The sequence below is a fragment of the Bombina bombina genome, chromosome 2 (assembly GCF_027579735.1).
Source record: "Bombina bombina isolate aBomBom1 chromosome 2, aBomBom1.pri, whole genome shotgun sequence".
NCBI lineage: Eukaryota > Metazoa > Chordata > Amphibia > Anura > Bombinatoridae > Bombina > Bombina bombina.
In genome coordinates this window covers 30,539,819-30,564,761 of record NC_069500.1, presented here as the reverse complement: position 1 = coordinate 30,564,761, position 24,943 = coordinate 30,539,819, and the positions used below count along the sequence as shown (strand labels likewise).

At 34.7% G+C, this 24,943-nt stretch overlaps 1 protein-coding gene across 1 annotated transcript; it reads left to right on the top strand.

Annotated features, from left to right (window-relative positions):
* Positions 1-5,377: 5,377 nt before the first annotated feature.
* Positions 5,378-21,300, top strand: LOC128648382 (C-C motif chemokine 21). Its single transcript, XM_053700987.1, has 4 exons — positions 5,378-5,594; positions 9,959-10,085; positions 17,182-17,275; positions 18,423-21,300. The coding sequence occupies exons 1-4, from the start codon at positions 5,534-5,536 to the stop codon at positions 18,435-18,437; spliced, it is 297 nt and encodes a 98-aa protein (XP_053556962.1). The 5' UTR covers positions 5,378-5,533; the 3' UTR covers positions 18,438-21,300.
* Positions 21,301-24,943: the final 3,643 nt, after the last annotated feature.

Here is a 24,943-nt window from a genome sequence, read left to right as displayed (position 1 = left end):
GAATCCTCTGAACCAGAGGAATCATCAGAATCAGAATGATGATGTTCAGTTAAAAATTCATCTGTAGGGAGAGAAGTTTTAAAAGATTTTTTATGTTTACTAGAAGGAGAAATAACAGACATAGCCTTCTTTATGGATTCAGAAACAAAATCTCTTATATTATCAGGAACATTCTGCACCTTAGATGTTGAAGGAACTGCAACAGGCAATGGTACTTTACTAAAGGAAATATTATCTGCTTTAACAAGTTTGTCATGACAATCAATACAAACAACAGCTGGAGAAATAGCTACCAAAAGTTTACAGCAGATACACTTAGCTTTGGTAGATTCAGCACTTGACAGCGATTTTCCTGTAGTATCTTCTGACTCAGATGCAACGTGAGACATCTTGCAATATGTAAGAGAAAAAACAACATATATATAAAGCAAAATTGATCAAATTCCTTAAATGACAGTTTCAGGAATGGGAAAAAATGCCAAAGAACAAGCTTCTAGCAACCAGAAGCAATAAAAAATGAGACTGAAATAATGTGGAGACAAGAGTGACGCCCATATTTTTTCGCGCCAAATAAGACGCCCACATTATTTGGTGCCTAAATGCTTTTTGGCGCCAAAAATGACGCCACATCCGGAACGCCGACATTTTTGGCGCAAAATAACGTCAAAAAAATGACGCAACTTCCGGCGACACGTATGACGCCGGAAACGGAAATAGAATTTTTGCGCCAAAAAAGTCCGCGCCAAGAATGACGCAATAAAATGAAGCATTTTCAGCCCCCGCGAGCCTAACAGCCCACAGGGAAAAAGTCAAATTTAAGGTAAGAAAAATGTTAAATTAAAATGCATTATCCCAAATATGAAACTGACTGTCTGAAAAATAAGGAAAGTTGAACATTCTGAGTCAAGGCAAATAAATGTTTGAATACATATATTTAGAACTTTATAAACAAAGTGCCCAACCATAGCTAGGAGTGTCACAAAAAATAAGATTTACTTACCCCAGGACACTCATCTACATATAGTAGATAGCCAAACCAGTACTGAAACGAGAATCAGCAGAGGTAATGGTATATATAAGAGTATATCGTCGATCTGAAAAGGGAGGTAAGAGATGAATCTCTACGACCGATAACAGAGAACCTATGAAATGGACCCCTTAGAAGGAGATCACTGCATTCAAATAGGCAATACTCCTCACATCCCTCTGACATTCACTGCACGCTGAGAGGAAAACCGGGCTCCAACTTGCTGCGGAGCGCATATCAACGTAGAATCTAGCACAAACTTACTTCACCACCTCCATCGGAGGCAAAGTTTGTAAAAACTGAATTGTGGGTGTGGTGAGGGGTGTATTTGTAGGCATTTTGAGGTTTGGGAAACTTTGCCCCTCCTGGTAGGAATGTATATCCCATACGTCACTAGCTCATGGACTCTTGCTAATTACATGAAAGAAATAGGGTTTAGTGTCCCTTTAATAGACTACAGTATAGTGTAAATATAACTGTTATATGCACTGGGAAAGAAAAAAATGTGTGTGACTCACTTTATTGCTATATTCGTTTTATTGCGGTGGTCTGGAACTAAACCCGCAATCCTCTAAGGTTCGCCTATACATGAAACATTCATTTATATTTATCATTTGTTAGGAGCCAAAAATGTCTGTCAAGCTCCTCCCAGCTCCATTTTGTAAGTTTCTCCAGTCACAATCAACTCTTAAATAACTTTTCCTAATAAGTTTCATGTACTTCTTACAAGATTATAGATGTGGAACCCATTGCAAGATGTTTGTCTTGTATGTAACAATAAGTAATAAAGAATACGTATTGGGTCTAGACTGTCTCTTTAAGTATAGAAACTTGCAGTATAGGTGGGGATTATAAAAGGCAAATGCTGATATAAAAGTACAGGAACTATTTATATACTAATTAATACATTACAGCAGGTAAAATGGAGAACTGGGAGCAAATAAAATGAGGAACAATTTAGAGTACACTGTCCATTTAATGCTAGAAATGATACAAAATGTGCCATCACAAGAGTTTATAAGCATATTCCACCATGAGGCTTCTCCTGCTAAGCTGATCTGAAGGTTCTCACCGACTGGCATAAGTGCTGATCCCTCATTTTGTCACTCTGAATCCTTAACCAACTATATATAAAACATATTCCCCCTTCAGACCTTTGAATAAACACACTACACAAAGAGCTGGGTATAAAACCATATGATGGTCGCATTTATTTGTAATAACAAATTTTATTAACATTTGAACTTGGCTTCATAAGCCTTAACCTATGGTGGCGGCAAGCAGGGCCCTAAGAACTAACCCCATATAGCCAGAGGTCACGACCCCTGAAGGAAGGCTTTAATGAATGGATAGGGGAGTGGCCTAGCAAAGACCCTGCCCATGGGCATGAGTACAGACGCCCTGGGAATCTTCAGCCAGCAAACCTGCAGACGGGGCACTGCCCTAGAGCATGGCGTGGGGGATGTCATCCCTGCCCATTAGCCGGACTGTCAACCTTCTGGACTCTGTACTCTAACATTGTAGGGTCGTGACCTCCCACTATTAGGAGATCCGTTTTGCATACAAGAATGATGGTAAAGTTACAGCCTCTAAGGCGCTGGGGTAATGAGCCCTGCAGCAATCTACCTCTGGGAGCTCCGTACCTTAATAGCTAAGGGCTTACTAAGACTAGGCCAATTAACCCTATCCCTGCCTTTTGCCTCTAACCAGCAACTGAAAGGAAGCAATCTAACGGCCTGATGCCGCCACCTCACACAACTTAAACATGTAAGGAACGGGCAGGAGGGGAAAACTTCCAGGCTGTAGTCACCAGGAAAAAGAGGCAGAACCCTTGCTCCCTGGGCTTAAATCTGGTAAGCTAAACCCACCCCTAACTTTGCAACATAGTTGCTGATTTAACTCCAACTTAGGTTCTTCCTTTTCACTAGAGGGCCAGGCACTTAAATTCGTTCCTGTACTCTGGCTACCTTACACTACCATTCTGTGTCTTACATCATCTCCTCCTGTAGATTATAAGCTTGAGAGCCTTTCAAACTGTAGCTCACTTTGTATAAAACTGTATCTACTACTGATTCTTCGTAAGGGCAGGACCCTCCTCACCTTTTGTGCAAAACATTACAGTTAGTGTTTAATGGACTTTTTGTATTGTTTACTAAAGAAGTTTGTGCAATGTATGTAACATACCCTTGTATAACTTGTCATTTGTACATTAAAGGACCAGTAAATACAGTCGATTTGCATAAACAACAAATTCATGATAAAAAGACAATGCAATAGCACTTAGTCTGAACATCAAATGAGTACAGTAGATTTTATTCTGATACATTTTAAAGTTATGTATATTCCTACTCCTCCTGTATCATGTGACAGCCAACAGCCAATCACAATGCATATACGTATGTTCTGTGAATTCTTGCAGATGCTCAGTAGGAGCTGGTGACTCAAAAAGTGTAAATATAAAAAGAATGTGCACATTTTTTAATGGAAGTAAATTGGAAAGTTGTTTGAAATTGCTGCTCTATCTGAATAATGACAGTTTAATTTTGACTTGAGTGTCCCATTAATGAATGTAATGTACCTCTGTATAAAATATTGACTCTTTATAAATAAATGTTAATAATAATAATGTATGAGTGCGTAAGATTTGGAGCATACTGATCTGGTACTAGCAGGTAACTACACAAGAGGAAGGCTGATAAAGAGGCCCAGATGCTAAAATTACATTACAAAATATTCATGATATAGATAGCGATCGGATGATTGACAAGTGTGGCGGCTACCTGATAACTTCCAGCAGCTGACACTGCCCACTTGCCGCAATACCAGGCGGACAATATTCCCAGGAGAGAAGCATCTCTGTCCGGCTTTTGATAAATAGGACGTCTGTATCTTTAATACGTTTTGATAAATAAGAGCCTATCTGAATCACTAAAGTGTAATATTAACTTCCCTTCCTATCGTTTTACTAGGTTTAGAGTCACACAACTGCTCCATGAAAAAAAAGCACAAACATTTAGAAAACATAATAAAATAAAATACACACATCTGTGCTAAACCGTCCTACGCACAGTCATGTTTACAAACATCTAATCTTTAGAAACTGATTGTGGGTACTCTCCCATGTGCCGGTAATGTAATATTCCCCTCATATATTATCAGTGCAAACATGTGCACATTTCCTTTACTTGATAATACACTTCCAAATCCAGGAAAAGTCACAGAAATAAATACTGGCTTGAAGTTTCAAGAAATGCTTATAGGCTGTGCCGTCAAAAAATAAAATGCAGAAAAGGATTTTGAATGGGAAAATGTAGAAGATTTAGGGGTTAATTCTAATCTTTAAAAATTCTCAATTTTTTAAAAAAAAAATTGGATTGGCTGCATTCCGTATCTTTATTTTCCCTTTATTTGGCACAATCCAATCACTCTAAGCAAATATAGAAGGAAGAAGAGCTTTTCACTTGCACTTGTTCTTTCTTTCTTTCTTTCTTTCTTTCTTTCATTAAACAACCTTACAATTGTGTTCAATCTCACTGCGACAGTTCAATAAATAATCACAACACAAACACATGCACATCCACATATAAATGCGCATGTGCATCTGCGCACCCATATGCACAGGTACATAAACACATGCAAGCGCACACACATCCGTATGCAAACACACACTATGCCTTGGTATCTCGCTGATTTTCTTGTTTTTCTCAATACTTTTTTTACCCTGACTTCAATTACCCAGACTGCAATAGAGGAAATAGATCTGGCATGAGGATGTAGGTCGATCATACATATCATATAGGGTGCAATTATATTTGACAAAGCTGATTTGTTTATTTATGGGCAGCAAATATGTAATTAAGATTTGTGCATAACTAACGGGGGGGGGGGATGAAAACAATTAAGTTTTGTCTGATGCAATGATCTAGCTTTGAAATCTTTTCTTACATTTGGACCAAACTAAAGCTATTTATGGCTTTGTATTTATATTAAATAAATGCACATACATAATCCCATTGTGTCCAATAATTGTTTCTCCCTTTAATAAACCAGTTTTGCATTAAATAATTGTTTAAGATGCCAAAGACAAGCTGTGCACAGGACTAATTAATAACATAAGTATTGAAATAAAAACAAAGCAGTATATAGTTAGTGTAATTGCTATACACATGAATATTTTCCCATGAGAATTTTACTATATTCTGAAGAAGGGGCTGAACTGTTTATAATAGCAAAAGGGAAATTTTGTAGGTCTTGATCAGCAGATAAATTGTTAAAAAAGGAGGAGGGAGATAACAGGAATAAGTGTGTATAATGCAACAAGTATCCAGCTGCTGGGGGAAACTTGTTGGAAGTTGCAGAAATGAAAGTGAGACTAAAGATGTTTAACACATAAATAGAGCAAGGAACAGCACAAGACTCAGTGTAGTCCTGGAGAAGCTGCCAGAGTGTGACAAACACACAGAACATTGTCACAGCTGTGTCTGACCTTCTAGCCGGCTAACAGACATGACTAGCCACACCTGTATGATGTTACTGCTCCTAGCTCTGGCTGTGATATCATTCCAAGGTAAGAATCTTCCTTATTTTATTATCTGCCTACAGACAAGTCAGGGTAGAGAGAAGTTAGGCTACAGACAAGTCAGGGTGTTAGTAGAAGTCAGGCTACAGAGAAGTCAGGTCATGCAGTGCTTAAATAAAACAATCCTGACTTCTCTTTGTGTATCAAAATTCTGATGATTGTTCAGCAAATATGATATTACTGCACTGAATGTTACAGACCCAGTGACACACTCTGATATCACAACCATAACTCATTTTCTCTAGACTTTTATATATTTATTGTTTTACAATTTTAGCCACTATTTTATTGTTTTGCTTTTTATGGTATAGATTATATTACAGTTGAAAACTTTATGAACATATTATTGATAAGACTTTTTTTTTTAAAGTCTATTAAATATATATATATATATATATATATATATATATATATATATATATATATATGCACATTACATACATACATACATACATAAACATTGTATGAATCTGTGAACATGATTTTTTTATTTAATTAGTGATAAATATCAGTACCATAGAGGATTTTAAGTGTTACTACTGTGCTTAATGGATGCATTCAACTTCAAATTTCTCAGATTTCCTAAAAAATAGAAAAAATGTCAAATTTCTTGCATTTTATAAGCCTGTTTAGTTCTGATTAAAAAAGGTATTTTATGTTTCTCAATTTAAATCCCAGAGATAAGTTTCAATTCGTATTACAGATGATCCAGGGTAATGAGATTTAAAGAAATTTCAGGGCTTGGATACCATAATCAATTAACTATTTCAAAGGAGTTTTACTAAATGTTTTTTTTTTTTTTTTTAATTACCTTAATATCTTTAGTGTAGAAGAAAGGGAGAGAGGCAATAGGATAAAATCCCACTGGTTTATGGGATTTAACAAAGTTCACAAGAAAAACGGTTTAAAAAGAGGGGCTATTTATAGGACAGACACCAGTAGTGGAGTTAAAGACAAACATGAAATGTGCATATAATTATCATAAGAAATGACTTTCATGGATGAGACAGAGTGATTTTAATACGCTTTACAACTTTAAATTTGTTTTAAAATGAATGTTGTTCTTTTGGTCTCTTTAATTGAAAAGCATAACTAGGTAGTCTCAGAAGCAGAAATGGAATACTGGGAAATAGCTGTTGAGTGGTGACTGCATCCATGTGCCTCTTGTCATTGGTGATCAGCTGTGTTCCGCTAATTCCCAGTAGTGCAGTATTGCCTTTACACTTATACTTAGAAGAATGTATAGACATATATGAGATATGACTCATGTTTTGCCTGTATCATATAAATGGACTTTGACTCTAATACAATGACTCAGGCATGTGACAGATGATAAATAAATGACATATAAACATGGATCTACATCTATTCTTGGAGCTAGACTTAATAATGAACAGCAGAAAATGAATAAAGATCTACAGCATACATTATTTATACTGTTCCTAAACAACACAGACTATTATATAGGAAACACATGCAGTAGGAGGATGAGAGGTAAATGTATACATTAGTATATAGGCTAAACAGTTTGATATTTTAAGTTTATGTTTGCTGCTGTACAGTGGAACTTTATCTATGTGTTTGCTAGATTTGAACACATAGTAAATGAGGATCAATTCTACAAATATTACATGCTATAAAAAATGTTAGACTTGTTTGGTTTGCATTAGAATATCCATTGCATAGTCAAATAAATTCACTAATGTATCATATCCTAATCTTCCTGCAGTAAGTTCATGTTTTGACTACAGAAAGGCACAATTTTTTGAATGAAAAACATTTCAATCTGTCTCCACACTACTGTAGTGAAAAGACTCTGTAAATGTATTAGCAGCAGGGAAGATACTATAGAACATCTAGTAAATTATGTTCAGCAGAAGTCCCGGGAATAGGTGCATGGTCTGTACCAGTAGTGTTCAGCCTTTTCAAATGAGAAGACAGATATTATTTCTACTTTATTATACAGAGACATAAATGCTATTAATTACACAACAAATGCACTTTTATGTATATACAAAGCTCATATAAGCAATACTTTAGCTAGGTATATGCCATCAATTTGGCCTATGCAAATTGAGATATTTGTCTGGCAACCTGGTGCTGTGGCATACCTGTGTTATTGTATAGATCCGGACAGACACATATCTCCCAGCTGTCCCAGATATTGCAGGACTGTCCCGCCTAATGCAGGAGTGTCACCGATTGGGACCTCTACCTGCTGTCATTCCCACAGCATCACGGCAAATGACTAAGTTTAAAAACATTGCCTGGCCATGCCCATGACCCAACAGACTCCTTCCGCCACAGTCCCACTCACGAAACATCATCTTACCCAAGTCTCCCTCACCTACCTGTCCTAGAAAACCTATGGGGAATGTTTGGGGAGTAGTAACTGTTGTATAATTCCTGCTGTTGCTTATTGGTTAATAGATACTCCCTGCTGACCCTCATTGGCTGTGCAATGCTTCCTGCTGTTGCTTATTGGTTATTAGATACTCCCTGCTGGCACTCATTGGCTGTGAGATGCTTCCTGCTATTGTTTATTGGTTAATAGATACTCCCTGCTGGCCCTCATTGGCTGTGCAATGCTTCCTGCTGTTGCTTATTGGTTATTAGATACTCCCTGCTGGCACTCATTGGCTGTGAGATGCTTCCTGCTGTTGCTTATTGGTTAATAGATACTCCCTGCTGGCACTCATTGGCTGGGAGATGCTTCCTGCTGTTGCTTATTGGTTAATAGATACTCCCTGCTGGCACTCATTGGCTGGCAGATGCTTCCTGCTGTTGCTTATTGGTTAATAAATGCTCTTTGCTGGCACTCATTGGCTGGGAGATGCTTCCTGCTGTTGCTTATTGGTTAATAGATACTCCCTGCTGGCACTCATTGGCTGTGAGATGCTTCCTGCTGTTGCTTATTGGTTAATATATACTTCCTGCTGGCACTCATTGGCTGCGAGATGCTTCCTGCTGTTGCTTATTGGTTAATAGATACTCTCTGCTGGCACTCATTGGCTGGGAGATGCTTCCTGCTGTTGCTTATTGGTTAATAGATACTCCCTGCTGGCACTCATTGGCTGGGAGATGCTTCCTGCTGTTGCTTATTGGTTAATAGATACTCTCTGCTGGCACTCATTGGCTGGGAGATGCTTCCTGCTGTTGCTTATTGGTTAATAGATACTCCCTGCTGGCACTCATTGGCTGGGAGATGCTTCATGCTGTTGCTTATTGGTTAATAGATACTCCCTGCTGGCACTCATTGGCTGGGAGATGCTTCCTGCTGTTGCTTATTGGTTAATAGATACTCCCTGCTGGCACTCATTGGCTGGGAGATGCTTCCTGCTGTTGCTTATTGGTTAATAGATACTCCCTGCTGGCAGTCATTGGCTAGGAGATGCTGCCTGCTAAAGTTAATTGGTTGATACATATGGATGATCTTTATACACAACTGATACTGCTATATTAGCTTTATTTTACATCTACATTGCTTTTATTTCATATTCTGTCCGGAAAAAGTATATAGAATAGTCAAAGTTAGCTCAAGAGCAGCACTAATGGGAGCTAGTTGAGCACATCTGGTGAGCCAATGACAAGAAGCATATGTATGTAGCTACCAATCACCAGCTACTTCCCTCCAGTAATGCTTTGCTGTAAACTGGGTATGCTTTACAACATCTGTGATTAAATAAATGAATTGAAACATTCTTTTTAAATTGCAGGCTCTGTATTAAAGGGATAAGAAGCCCAAACATTTTCTTTTGTGATTCAGACAGAGCAAACCATTTCATAAAAGTTTCCAGTTTACTTCTATTCTGTGTTTGAGAGATACCTAGGTAGCATCTGGAGCACTAACTGGCAGGAAATAGTGCTGCCATATAGTGTTCTTGCAAATGAATAACATTCTATTAAAACTACTGCCATATAGTACTGCAGAAAAGGGCGGTTCCTAAGCATACACCCCTGCATTTCCCCAAAGGATACAAAAAGAATAAAGACAAATTGATAAAAGAAGTAAAATTTATAGTTGTTTAAAATCACATTCTCTATCTGAATCATGAATGAAAGAAATTGTGTTTCATGTCCCTTTAAGCATGAAAATATAAATTGTTACATGTCCCTTTAACCGTGAAAATATAAATTGTTACATGTCCCTTTAAGCATGAAAATATAAATTGTTACATGTTTCTGCTGCATTTTCATATGAATGACAATTTTTTTTTACAATTACAATTACACTTTCTATATGAGAAGTCATAATATGAATTCAGATTGGACAGGCAATGCTTGTTTGTTTGATTCTTGATTGGCAGAAGTTCTCCAGCAGCTCAGGTGAATGTGATTGGTTTGTCTTACAGGCTCATGGGCCAATGAAAACATACCAGACTGCTGTCTTAAAGTCAGTAAGAAAGAGATTCCCTTCAAGAACGTGAAATGTTACAAACTACAGGATAAATGGACCGGCTGCAACCTCAAAGCTGTGATGTAAGTGTCTAAACCCTCCCACAATAACAATATCATTGGGTTGATGTTTAAGATGATGATAGATAGATAGATAGATAGATAGATAGATAGATAGATAGATAGATAGATAGATAGACAGACAGACAGACAGACAGACAGACAGACAGACAGACAGACAGACAGACAGACAGACAGACAGACAGACAGACAGACAGACAGACAGACAGACAGACAGACAGACAGACAGACAGACAGACAGACAGATAGATAGATAGATAGATAGATAGATAGATAGATAGATAGATAGATAGATAGATAGATAGATAGATAGATAGATAGATAGATAGACAGACAGACAGACAGACAGACAGATAAATAGATAGAGATATAGATAGAAATAAATAGAGGGCCAGATTATGAGTGGAGCGGTAATTATCGCTTCCACTTGAGCGTTAACTGTGCTAGAAGTAAGCTTTTTGCAAATTACAAGTTGAAAGTAAAAAGTTTTGCTCACGAGCTAACCCAATGTGCGCAAAAAGTGAAACTTACAATATCGCAATCACATTAACGTATTCTCCCATAGACTTCAATGGAGCGAGAAAAGTGGGGAAAAAATTACACCCTATTTGCGCATTAACCTGGGTGGATATTTCACATTCCAATATTCTTTACACAGAAGAATATGTTCTATTCATTCATTCATTTATATATATATGATGTTTTTTTTGTAAAATATATATATCTATGAGAGAGAGATGATTTTATATAGGTATTAATATAAATACACACATACATATATATATATATGAATATCTATTTAAAAATCCAAAGAACATATAGGGGCCGATTTATCAAGCTCCGTAACTTGTCCTCTGCCTCTGAGGCCGCGGACAGAAATCAACCCAATTGAATACGATCGGGTTGATTGACACCCCCTACTAGCGGCCGCAGATTGGCCGCAAATCTGCACGGGCGGTATTGCACCAGCAGTTCACAAGAACTGCTGGTGCAATGATAAATGCAGAGAGCGTATGCTGTCGGCATTTATCGATGTGCAGAGGACATGATCCGCTACATCGTATCATGTCCTCTCACACATTAAGAAATATACCCCATTGTCTTATGTGAAGAACATTGGAATGTGACATATTCACAGTAAATACACAGTTAAACACTTTAAAAAATGTTTTCAGCTACTTAACTGCAAACTGTATATTTATTGTAAATATTTCACTTTGCAATCTTCTTCACTTACAGGATAATGTCCTTTTTATTCTTAAATACATATTTCTCTATATATGTTTGTATATCCCTATACCTGCATATATTTTCCTATAGATATATAGGTATAGATATGTATTTTACATGAACCGTATCATATATATACATACAACTTTAACAGGTAAGTCCAGCACCTTTCTTAATGCTATTATTTCAGCATTTTTCAGCAAGCTTTTCCAATATTGAAGTAGTGCACGTCCGCTGAGTGGGGTCTGCCAGCCCACATATATAAATATAATGAAGCAAATAGCATCAGCACTTGTTCATACAAAATTTCCACTTTATTGAGGTAACAGACAAAGTTAAAAACAGCGACGTTTCGAGTCAACACAGACCCTTAGTCATGCAATGGATTATGGGAAAATCACCTTCTTTTATAACACCTGTGCATCAATTAGCTTGATTTACCTACATACATTCAAATTTCCATTTTGGATTTTTGCCCCCTAACGGGTCAGAATGGTCAGTAAATAATCTTTGTACCTAAATCACAGCTTTTTTTATATAATAAAAATTTCTATCTAGTGATTATAACCCAAGACTATATTTCAACACATATTACTAAAAACATTTCATACAAAGTTACAAAATTACTATACATTAATACTTATAAAAACAAATGAAGATCATAGTCTTTGTTTAGACCATTCGGACTGAGTGTTTTTAGATGCTGTATCCACCATACCTCTCTTTTTTTTAACAGTAACTCTCTGTTACCCCCTCTTCTTTGCTTTGGTATGTGGTCAATTACTTGGAATCTTAACTGGCTAACTGTGTGTTCAGCATTAATAAAATGGGATGATACGGGCAGTGTCATATCTTTACATCTGATAGAAGACTTGTGAGCACTTATCCTGTCTTTGATGGGGTTAATGGTCTCTCCCACATAGCCCCGCCCACATGGACATTTAAGGATATATACCACATAGTCAGTGTTACATGTGTACAGGCCTTTAATTTCACGTTTTTTGTTATCATTTATCTGTGCTATGTACTTCCCCTTGATCATGGAATTACATTGAGCACAGTTAAGGCAGGGGTATGACCCTTTATTAGCTGTTGTAAGGTAATTTATATAATCTTTCTTGTTAGTACCCACATCTGATTTTACCACTAGGTCTCTGATATTTTTGACCCTCTTAAAGGAATTAATAGGTGGTTTACAAAATTCCTCAATATGTGGATTGGTTTTATTCAGTATATACCAATGTTTTTTAACAATTCTTGTGATGTCACTGCTGAATTGGTTATATACTGAAGAAAAAATGAGTTGTTTTTTATCAATCTGATTTTTATTTTTACTCTTATTTTCTATGGGTATTAAATCCTGAGTCTCTCTAATTTTTGATTTAACTATTTGTTCACTGGTGGTTATAACAGTTTGGGGGTAACCTCTATCAGTAAATTTTTTACCCATTTGTTTCAGTCTTACTTCTTGTAGATCTCTCTCTTTTACATTGCGCATAGTTCTGAAGAACTGGCTCTTAGGGATAGCATTAAATACCCTATCTGGATGGTAACTGTCAAAATGAAGTAATGTGTTGCGATCAGTTGGTTTACAGTATAGGTCTGTTACTAGATGGTCATCTTTTTTATATACCAAGGTGTCAAGATAGCTTACTTTCACTTGTGAGTAAGTGATAGTAAATTGTAGGCTTGCTGTACAATTATTTAATTCCTCCACAAAATTCTCAAGGGTCTCCAATGTATCCCCCCATACGCCAAATATATCATCTATATAACGTAGCCATACTTTACAGTGACTTTGATATTTATTATTAAGATAGACATATCTGTTTTTGAATTGGCTTACAAATATATTGGCGTATGAGGGGGCCACATTGGAGCCCATGGCTGTTCCCTTTCTTTGTATATAATATGTATCTTGGAACAAAAAATAGTTAAGATGTAGTATAATATTCAGCATGTCTTCTATAAAGTCACATTGTATATTAGTATATACCTGATCCTTTTTAATAAGATCCAATACAGATTGTACTCCTGATTCATGTGGGATTGAAGTATATAAACTCACTATGTCTAGTGTGAATAATATATAATTTTCACTCACTATTACCTCATCTATTTTGGTTAAAAAGTCCCCTGTATCTTTTAAAAAAGATTTCTGACCTGCCGCTATGGGATTCAAGATTTTATCTAGAAAAATTGCTATATTAGCTAAAACTGATTCTGTACTCACCACTATGGGTCTACCCGGTGGCTCCTTTAGGTTTTTGTGGACTTTCGGAGTTGTATAGAATACAGGTGTGATGGGGTCTATTTTTATAAGAAATGTGGCTAAATCTTTAGTAATGACTTTGTTGGCCAAAGCTTTGTCAATTACTGCCGCTATTTCTATTTTAATATCTGGTAAAGGATCGTAATCTAATATTAAATATACTCCACCATCTGATAGTTGGGATAAAATTTCCTGTATATAATATTCCTTATCTAGCACCACTACCGCACCACCCTTGTCAGCATTTTTAATCTCAATTAAATTATTATTAGATAGATCTTTCAAAGCTTTACGTTCTGCTGTAGTGACATTAGAGCTTATTCCATGTTTAGATGTTATATATAGTTTGTGAATGTCATCTTGAACTAACTTAATGTATGTTTCTACCCCAGAGTTAGAAGTGCTGGGTACGTACTTAGACTTGTTTGTCAGTCCTAATGGTTTGGTGCCAAATATCCCTCTCTCGTCCAATGTGTTACTAAGTCCTTTGTCCTTATTAGTATCTACAATACTACCAAAATATGCTTTTAACCTTAAGTTTCTAAAAAAGCGATATAAATCCTTCTCTATGGTAAATTGATTAGCATATACAGTTGGACAATTTAGAACACTTAGTTCATCTTTAGTAAGTTCATATTTGGAAATGTTGATAACTAATGTATCTACTGTATATATATACAGTAGATATAAATATATATATATAAAAATGTATATATAGCAATATATATTTTATAATAAAAGGTGCGCTAACCCGACTGCGTTAAGATCCAAATTGAGAAACGCAATGCTCAAAATACATATTTTACATTACTATGTTCTTTACATAGAAAATAAATATGTTTATATATCTGATACTGCTCGTGTAAGATCCATATCTATACCCATATATCTATAGATATAGATATAGATGGATATACTGCATAATTGTAGACAGTGCAGATAAGAACAATAGCCAAACCTCAGTTTTATATACATTTTTAAGTATTTAATCTCACAAATGATACATATAATTAGTATCTCACCAAACCATGTACAATTATATATCATTAGCAATAAAAATCATTAATATAAAACTGTGTTAACAATACTATTGTAATATACAAACAATGTAAAAACAGCACCGCTTATCTGACCAGACTGTGTATTGCACTCACATACAAACCCAAATCACTCTCACTACGCCCCTGGTCACACGGGCTCCAGCGACAGCCAACATTTTAATATCAAAATGTAAGGAGGTTGAAGAGTATATTAAGTGTGACTATTGCTACCCTGAGGTTTCATAGCAGATGTGCAAACAAATATATCAATGATAACCAGTTAAATTCTGTTAGTTAATCTTTATGGTTCTGTGTTTTGTCACCAAAAAGTTATGACATTCATATAATTTATGTTTCTATATGTCTGTAACATTCCTATGGTTTCATTAATGTGATACAAATGATATGAAAATAAAAGTCAGAAGTTTATATAAGTAATATTACACAATGAGTTTCTTGAAAAGCTCATTAATTTTAAAGGGACATCCTGGTGTAAAATAAAATGCTCAAAAGCGTGTGGCAGTAAACACATTGTCATTACAAGACACTTACGTTGTCCTATTATAGAATAGTTCAGCAAAGTTTAAATCTTGCTTGCTGTATTAGATATTCAGTAGCCAAATCATCATTTACCTTATATGGACAAGGCTTGCCCCGGTCCCTATGTCACTATAAAATGCATTGTTTTGTAGTTATCTGTTAAAGAAACGTTGGGAACAACATGTAGTAGGGTTAGCCTTAAGTCATCTGCAGGGAGTTTTTTGTGCAGCCTATCTTGCTTAGGCCAGTCCTGACCCAGTGGGTTCTGTGTGGTTCCAGTGGGAGTAGTGTAAACAGAAAGAAGGACTTCCTATACGGTCCCCAGCAAATTATTACCAGTATTCTCCAGTAATCAAGAAGCAAAGGATAGAAAAATATAATCTGAGGATGTCATTTACAGTATGCTCGGTAATACTAGATTATTATGTAGTTTCCTGTTTATATTGTTATTGTTACAGTTATTTAAAGGTGTTTAACCATTTTGCAGGTTTAAACAGTTAGGGACAAATTACGCATGGAGTGGTATTTATAGCTGGAAGTAAGATTTTTGCACGTGTTGGGTAGTGCTCGTATTACAAATTAAAAGTAAAAAGTTTTCGCTCACGCACTAACCACATGCATGCACAAAGCCAAGTTAGAATATCATGACCAAGTTAACGTATTCCCCCATAGAAGGTAATAGAGCAAAAATAGTGGAAAAAACCCTAACCTACTCACTTGCAAATCCGATCAAATATTCTCGTGCACTAACCCGAAATTAAAATATGAATATTTCACTTTCTAATGTTCTTCACATAGCAGAATATGTTCTATTTATTCATATATACATATTTCTAAGTATATCTAATGGTATTTTGGAACAGGTTATATATATATATATATATATATATATATATATGGTTCTAAATAGGTGTGTATATATATATAAATATATATATATATATATATATATATATAGTAATGTCTATTTAAAAATACATAGAACATATTTGTTATGTGCAGAACATTGGAATGTGAAATATTTACAGTAAATACATAATAATGTAAACCATTATCATTTAAACTGTTATTAATTATGAATATTGCATAAATATGCTTTAACATGTTTTCAGCTACTTGACTGCAAAGGGCTCCAATGCACTTATAAATATGTCTCTATATGTATACATATGTATTTATGTGTTTATATGTGTATATATGTCTGTAAATGTATACATATGTATTTATGTGTTTGTATGTGTATATATGTCTATATATGTATACATATGTATTTATGTGTTTATATGTGTATATATGTCTGTAAATGTATACATATGTATTTATGTGTTTATATGTTTATATATGTCTGTAAATGTATACTTATGTATTTATGTGTTTAAATGTGTATATATGTCTGTATATGTATACATATGTATACATGTGTTTATATGTGTATATATGTCTGTATATGTATACATATGTATTTATGTGCTTATATGTGTATATATGTCTGTAAATACCTGAGACCTCATATCTTTGAGCCCTTATAACTTTTTTGTGCAATATTTTTAAAATAAATTTTATCAGACAGTGTTGTTATGAGTATAACTTTACTTTTTCAATGTATTTTTTGATGGGTTTTGTGGCACTTTTTTGTTTTGCAAAACTAACCTGACGCACGTTAAATTCAATTGCATTCAAGCGATCACATTTACTTTTAACTTGTAATACGACCACTACATCCGATACGTGCAAACAGCTGCAATAAACCAGTTATCGCTCATGCGTAACTGTTTGCGTGCCTTATATTGAGGTAACTATAATATTATGTTCTAATACAAATCATTTTCAATTTGCACTTATATAGCCTTTTAAAATGATTTTATTTTTATTTTTTAAATCTCTTTAATATTAAAATGTGCATTCGATTTCTGATAACTACAAAAAATAAATATCTGTTATAAGAAAGAGAAAGTTAACAAAACTCACAGGTTGCTGGATATGTTGTGGTTATCTATTTTATTTTTATTGTCCCCAGATTTGTCACCCGTAGAAACAGACATCTCTGTGCACCTCCCGATGAGCAGTGGGTGCAGGATCTGATGAACAAATTAGACAATCGCAAAAACCGGGTAATTTGTTTTATTATAAATATAAGTAAAGTGCTGAATATAATTATTTACCTAAACCCAGATGCTTTGCAGGTGTTTGTGCTGGACTTAAGAAAGATTTCACTAATATAAAAACAAAAAAACCATGAATTGTATATTGTTATTGATTGCAGTTATATTGTTTAGAGCTGGATACACGCTGCAGTGTTTGGTTACAGGTTACAGTATTTGATGTGTTGCTTTAATGTAATGAGTGAGCCAGAGGGAAGGTTTATTGTTATGGATGAGGGTTGTGGAAGTGTGGGATACATTGCTGTAAGTTTGCTTGCTTTATAGTATTCATTATCATTGTATTAGAAGTTTAATTGTGCAGTGTATGTTGTGATGACATAAAATGCCCTGATAGGTTAGAGCATGTCATTTTAAACAAATTCCCTTATTTGACTATGTATTTAATTAATTCAAAAGGGTTAAACAGTCAAATTTGTGCTCCTGGAACACACCCAGTCTGCTCCAGATGATGAAACACAGTGCTAGGAGCATACACATGTATTCAGGCTCCTTATTGGCTCATCAGTTGTATTCTACTCTGGAGTGGCACAGGAGCACTTGAATATGTATTTAACCCTTTTGCAGGGGTTAAACAAAAGTAATTTGTTTAAAAACAAACAAAAACATTACAGCATTTTACTTTTTTTTACCTAAGAATGCACTTTTAAGCTTACCTTAAAGGGACAGTCAACACCAGCATTGTTGCTGTTTAAAAAGAGAGATAATCCCTGTATTACCCATTCCCTAGTTTTGCATAAAGTGCTGACTCCTAGGTAACTTCACATGCGTGAGCTTAATGTTATCTATATGACACACATGAACTAATGCCCTCTAGTGTTGAAATACTGTCAAAATGCATTCAGATTAAAGGCGGCCTTCAAGATCTAAGAAATTAGCATATGAGCCTACCTAGGTTTAGCTTTCAACTAAGAATGCCAACAGAGCAAAGCAAAATTGGTGATAAAATAAAATGAAAAGTTTTTTAAAATTGCATGCCCTATCTGAATCATGAAAGTTTATTTTGGACTTGACTGTGCCTTTAAACATTGTAGTATAATTGGGTAATGTTGCTCCTAAGCTTTATACTAACACCCTTTCTCATACTTTCTTCTTTCAGATCATATGCCCCTGAATAACCGGAGGGTTAAATGTCTGATGAGCGTTCTGATAGCGAGGAGCTCACGCACTGACCCAGCCTCCCTTACCGGCAGCAAAAGTCAGACCTGACTGCAATGTGAATCTAAATCTTTATGCAGATATATTTTTTTTAATCATGTATATAAATTTTAGAGATGAGACCTTGTTACTTTTAATACCTGATACATTAAGGTCAATACTGTGAAAAAAAATTATATTCAATAATCAAATGTTATATTTGATATTCAAAGTATATGGAGAATTTGAACCTTTGGGGATTGAGTATTGAAGTTTAAAAATAGGTACCAGTATCACTGTATCAAGTGTGAGAACAGCCCATCTCTAATATATATTTTTCTTTATCTGTTGTAGGACATCAGTGTATATAATCATGTGGTGTTTATCTGTTGTAGGACATCAGTGTATATAATCATGTGTTGCTTATTCTGTCTTTGATTATATTGAGGGGTTTTTTAACCTATGGGTCCAATATAACCTATTGCATGACTTTATACTAGTGATATTTCACCTAAGCGTTTTATATCTGTTATAGGGCAAATGGTTAACGACATATTACAGAGAATGGGACTAAGGGCAGCTAAATTATCCATACTGGACACATTCCAATTCCAATAATATTAAATTCAGTATAGACTATTCCCATTGCATATGTACAATGATTACAAACTTATGTAACTGTACTGCAACAGAGGATTATAGTTGTTTTGTTTAGCTGTGTGACAGCTGCAGTTAGTTGTAGTTGAGGAATCCTGGAACGTTATTGAGTTAATTTGAGGTTATTTTTAAAGCTTTTGGTAACAAATTTTGGAGATACATTTTTATGGATAGTTGCTTCATTTTGTATTTTTCTTTAATGCCTTTATCATAAAACACTATTTCTCAATCTAACCATAACAACCGATCTTTCATATGTATGCTGTGTGCACTGTCACTTTAAAAGGAACATTAAACACAAAACTAAACCACCATAAAATCATTAAGCATAGACAAAATGTAATGCCCTTTCTTTGTATCACCTGGCAAATTGTGCTTTATTTTTATTGTCATTTTCTTGCTATGGTACCTGGAGTGTATATTGCATTTACCCTAATACCCAGAGCTTTCCAATGGTTAAAGAGCATTGTTTAGATCAGTTCAAAATTTAATTTACATATGACCCTTTTTTGGTCACTTCAAAAGGAGACCGATCACATTTATTCAGTATGTTTAAAGGGTGTTTCCCTGGAGTTTTCTGGGTTTTATACTCTTTTAAAACATTTATTTTACATGCAGACCTCTTGCAATAAGTGTGTATTACTATTATATACTATGCATAAGACTTTTTTGAGAGAGACATAAATTGATGTATGAAATAAATCTGCTTCAAGATAAGACAAATGTTTCTGACTCTTTCATTGAAAGTGAAATTTAAATCAATTTAGACCAAATTTATGTTGGAACCTCCAGACAAAATTTGTGCAGAGACTTTATCTATAGATATATTCATCACAAAGCAGAAAGCACACTGTGACATTTAACTGTAAATATGAAACAATCCTTAATAAATATGACTTAAAGTGATGATAAACGGTCCCCTTTGTATTAACAGATCCCTAATGTTTGTGACATTTTAGGAGTTTAATTCATCAGTCATAATGAAGATGCACTTTAACTTTCTTCTTAATATAGCTCTGAAATTCAAATACCCCGCGCTCCAGACGCCCACTTCAAAAGTATTTTTTTTTGTGTGAGTTTAAGGTTTGAATTGTTCTAATCAGCACTCTAGCTGCAAAAAACATTGAATGCCATATGGCTAGAGCTCTGATTGGAGAACAGTTCAAGCTGTTAGCTCACCAAAAAAATTACTTTTGAAGTGGGCGTCCAGAGTGCAGGGTATTTAAATTTCAGCTCCACAGTAAAAAGTAAGTTATAGCGCATCTTCATTACAACTGGTGAATTAAACTCCATCTAAAATATAACTTACACTCCAGATCTGTTATACAAAATGGAAAGTCTACCATCACTTTAATTATAAATTCATACATATATTTTATACAATTACTGTAAAAAGATTACAAATTAATAAGTCTAAATGTGATATATTTTTGTATAACTATTTTTTGTTTGGAATATGAATGCTATCTGGGTGGCTTGGGAAAATAAAATGTTATATGTTATGGATAAGAAATCAAGTGTATGGCAGTGTTTTTTTGCAATAACTCATGGAATAACATTGTAGTTTATGTATAGATGGAGTGATTTCAAAATAATTCTATAATCAGATATAAACCAAAATATGGGGCTTGGAAGAAGACAATTTAGTTGTCATATTTATTTCATTTTAGATACATTATGCAATGTATTAATAGTTTTACAGATCTCAGTCTATTTAAATAGTTCTAGCTACACTTTTAAGTTTCATACATAAAACGTTTATTTAAAATATGAGCTGTCGGGGTATATGTACAGAGGAAATAATGGTGCCAATATACCTAATTTAGTCTGGTACCAGAGGCGTCTCACTAATCTGATGTACCATTATACTGAATAGCCATTTGTGTTAGGAGAAGGAAAATAATGTTGTTTTGAACTTTAAGTAAATTTAAAATGTTTTTAAAATCCATTTGCAACACTGGCACAAACATAATTAAAGTCGTTATAAAAAAAATCAGATATCGTTTGTTACACTTTTGCAAATGGAAACCTTTGCTACATATCTCCGAGAGTTCTAGGCAGCTTAACCATGTTTACCTGGATACATTTCTGTTTGTGTGTTTAACTTGATTTTGTAATTCTGTCTACTGGAGTTTTACTACAGCAAATAAATAATTTGAATAAAGCTGGCTTTTATACACCAACATGTTTTGTTTAATGCTGTCTGTCTTGTTTATACTGTCTAAACAGTCTTCTTCAATGTAATAAAAAAGCTCTACACAGTGGATTATACAAACTAGAAATCATTGCAATAAGTATTTTTCATTATTTTATTTTATTTATTTTTAACTTAATTTGTGAAGGGTCCATTACTTCTCATCACAGCCCATAAAGGGGCTGTAGTCTTTACAGAAATGGAAAAATTGCAGCTTTTCCTTTGAAGTGCTGCTAGGAGATATCTGCTAAATCAGTATTATTGCTTATACTCAGTAAAGGATTTTAGCTTCAAAACTAATGTAACAAAATAACTTAAGTTATGTAATGTCTGCTTGTTTATCTATTCTTACTTAGTTTAACTTTTTTTTTATAAATAAAGGAGCACTGTTTCATATACCTTTAAGTATACAAGTCTGAGAGAGATGGGATTAAAGAGGAGAAACAACGATGGCACTACATATGTTGTTGCCTAAATTAATCTGTATAGAAGTCCAATATTAATATACATAGTGATGGGACTATAACAAGGTATTGTGAGAGGCGGGTGCTGTGCACAAAGAAACTGTTTAAACGTAGAACCAGTGGACTACTGGGAAGTGTGTACGTATGTAGCACTCAATAACATTTGACAGTAATGGGTACAATATCATCCGTGGGGAGGTTATAACATTGTGAACATCCGGAGTGAAGGGGTTAAAACAACTTTTATTTATTCTACAATATAAAAAAATAGTAACATAAAAACACAAAGGTATGTTCTCCTATACTTCTGAATAATATATACTGTAGCCAAGTGAGGGGTAAGTATGGGTCACGGATTGTCCAAGTATGAAAAATGGCACTGACAAATTCACTACTAATTAGAAGAACTATCAACATATATCAAATGATAAGGTAAGAGAGAAAGAGAACCACACCTGCTACTGGGTGTAACACTAACAGATTATATTACACCGTAAGGAGTGAATACCATATAGTATCAAGTAGTAATGCCAGAATAGGCTATATTGTGGATACATATGGGGGCAAATACTTCCCAACCGTATAGTTAGTGTGCCCAGTGCGGTTAGATTCAGATACCCCAGTCTCAAAAAATGTAGGGCACCCCCAAGAACAACGGGGTAATAACACTAGCAGTAAAGCTGAGGTAAATAAAACACCCAGTTTAGAGATAATGTGTACATATAATAAGATGAGACTGCTTGTGCTATACGTTTTAAAATACCATAACTGTACTCCAGGGAGCTGGGGTTAAGGTGGTCAGTTACTCAGGTAGGATCACTATGAGTTTTACAACTGCAACTCAATAGGTGCGCCTAATTATTATCTTATTATATGTACACATTATCTCTAAACTGGGTGTTTTATTTTCCCCAGCTTTACTGCTAGTGTTATTACCCCGTTGTTCTTGGGGGTGATCCATTATTCTGTATTTGCCCTACATTTTTGAGACTGGGGAATCTAAATCTAACCGCACTGGGCACACTAACTATACGGTTGGGAAGTATTTGCTCCTATATATATCCACAATATAGCCTATTCTGGCATTACTTCTTGATACTATATGGTATTCACTCTTTACGGTGGAATATAATCTGTTAGTGTTACACCCAGTAGCAGGTGTGGTTCGCTTACTCTATTACCTTATCATTTGATATTTGTTGATAGTTCTTCTAATTAGTAGTGAATTTGTCAGTGCCATTTTTCATACTTGGACAATCCGTGACCCATACTTACCCCTCACTTGGCTACAGTATATATTATTCAGAAGTATAGGAGAACATACCTTTGTGTTTTTATGTTACTATTTTTTTATCTTGTAGAATGATTAAAGGTTAAGTTTTAACTCCTTCACTCCGGATGTTCACAATGTTATAATCTCCCCACGGAAGTCTGAGAGAGAGTCTGTTACCTTGCAGAATGATTCAGTTACAATTTATGTGGAAAAAAAAACCTATTTTTAACTTTACCAATAAACAAACTGACAAAGTACAAGCTGATATGTTCATCTCTCTTCATATAAAACATAATAAAGCATAATTATGCACTTCGTAGCTACCAAAAATACATGCAATTGTAAATCCACTTTAAAGTATGTTTAGTGCTCACTTAAAATAATTGAGATTACTTCTCTAATTTAAAAAAAAAACTGAATTCTAGAGACATTTGTCAGTCTAAATAATGCTAAATTGGATTCACACTGACTTGTAGCTTTCGCAAGCAAAATGCAGGGAAAAAAATATTCTTCTCCCTTAGGTAAAATTTGGAAAATGTCTGCTTCGTATTTGAAAATAAACCAATAAATATTTCAATAGTTTGTAAAATAATTAGATTCAAATGAAAATGATAATTGTTTGCACGTTTGCACGTGTGTTTCTAATCAGATAAAAATGCAAACTAAATATGTGTGCTGCGAAGTTATTAATATTTTTGCTATTGTGGTGAACAATAAAATAAAAAACACATTGTATACGTGATGCCTTTATTAGCTATTAAAAAAGGAATGTTTTGCAAGGGTTCAGATCACCTCGGATCCTTAATCAGACAGGTTTGTTTGTAGGTGACGCTCAGACTTATTTATACTTAGTTTACAGGGGGAAAATACAGACAAATAAATAATTGAACCCAATTTTTTTCTTTCGTGATTCAGATAGAGCAGCGGTTTTAAGCTTTCTAATTTTTTCCTATTATCAATTTTTATTTGTTCTCTTGCTATCTTTATTTGAAAAGGAAGGCATCTAAGCTTTTTTTTGGTTCAGACCACTGGACAGCACTTTTTTATTGGTGGATGAATGTATCCACCAATCAGCAAGGACAACCCAGGTTGCTCACCAAAAATGGGCCGGCATCTAAACTTACATTCTTGCATTTCAAATAAAGATACCAAGAGAATGAAGAAAATGTGACAATAGGAGTAAATTAGAAAGTTGCTTAAAATTGCTGCTCTATCTGAATCATGAAAGAAAAGATTTGGGTTCAGCGTCCCTTTAACTGGCTAACAAGGTACCAAGAAAATAACCTTTTTTATTTGCTACTATTGTGGTTTAAACTACATTTAATACAGGGAGTGCAGAATTATTAGGCAAGTTGTATTTTTGAGGATTAATTTTATTATTGAACAACAACCATGTTCTCAATGAACCCAAAAAACTCATTAATATCAAAGCTGAATAGTTTTGGAAGTAGTTTTTAGTTTGTTTTTAGTTATAGCTATTTTAGGGGGATAACTGTGTGTGCAGGTGACTATTACTGTGCATAATTATTAGGCAACTTAACAAAAAACAAATATATACCCATTTCAATTATTTATTTTTGCCAGTGAAACCAATATAACATCTCAACATTCACAAATATACATTTCTGACATTCAAAAACAAAACAAAAACAAATCAGTGACCAATATAGCCACCTTTCTTTGCAAGGACACTCAAAAGCCTGCCATCCATGGATTCTGTCAGTGTTTTGATCTGTTCACCATCAACATTGCGTGCAGCAGCAACCACAGCCTCCCAGACACTGTTCAGAGAGGTGTACTGTTTTCCCTCCTTGTAAATCTCACATTTGATGATGGACCACGGGTTCTCAATGGGGTTCAGATCAGGTGAACAAGGAGGCCATGTCATTAGATTT

Excerpts from the sequence above, each read along its gene's own strand:
- LOC128648382 (XM_053700987.1), top strand. The coding sequence starts at position 5,534 with ATGACTAGCCACACCTGTATGATGTTACTGCTCCTAGCTCTGGCTGTG. Across the intron at positions 5,595-9,958 it reads GGCTGTGATATCATTCCAAG|GCTCATGGGCCAATGAAAAC; the intron begins GTAAGAATCTTC and ends TTTGTCTTACAG. Across the intron at positions 10,086-17,181 it reads TGCAACCTCAAAGCTGTGAT|ATTTGTCACCCGTAGAAACA; the intron begins GTAAGTGTCTAA and ends TATTGTCCCCAG.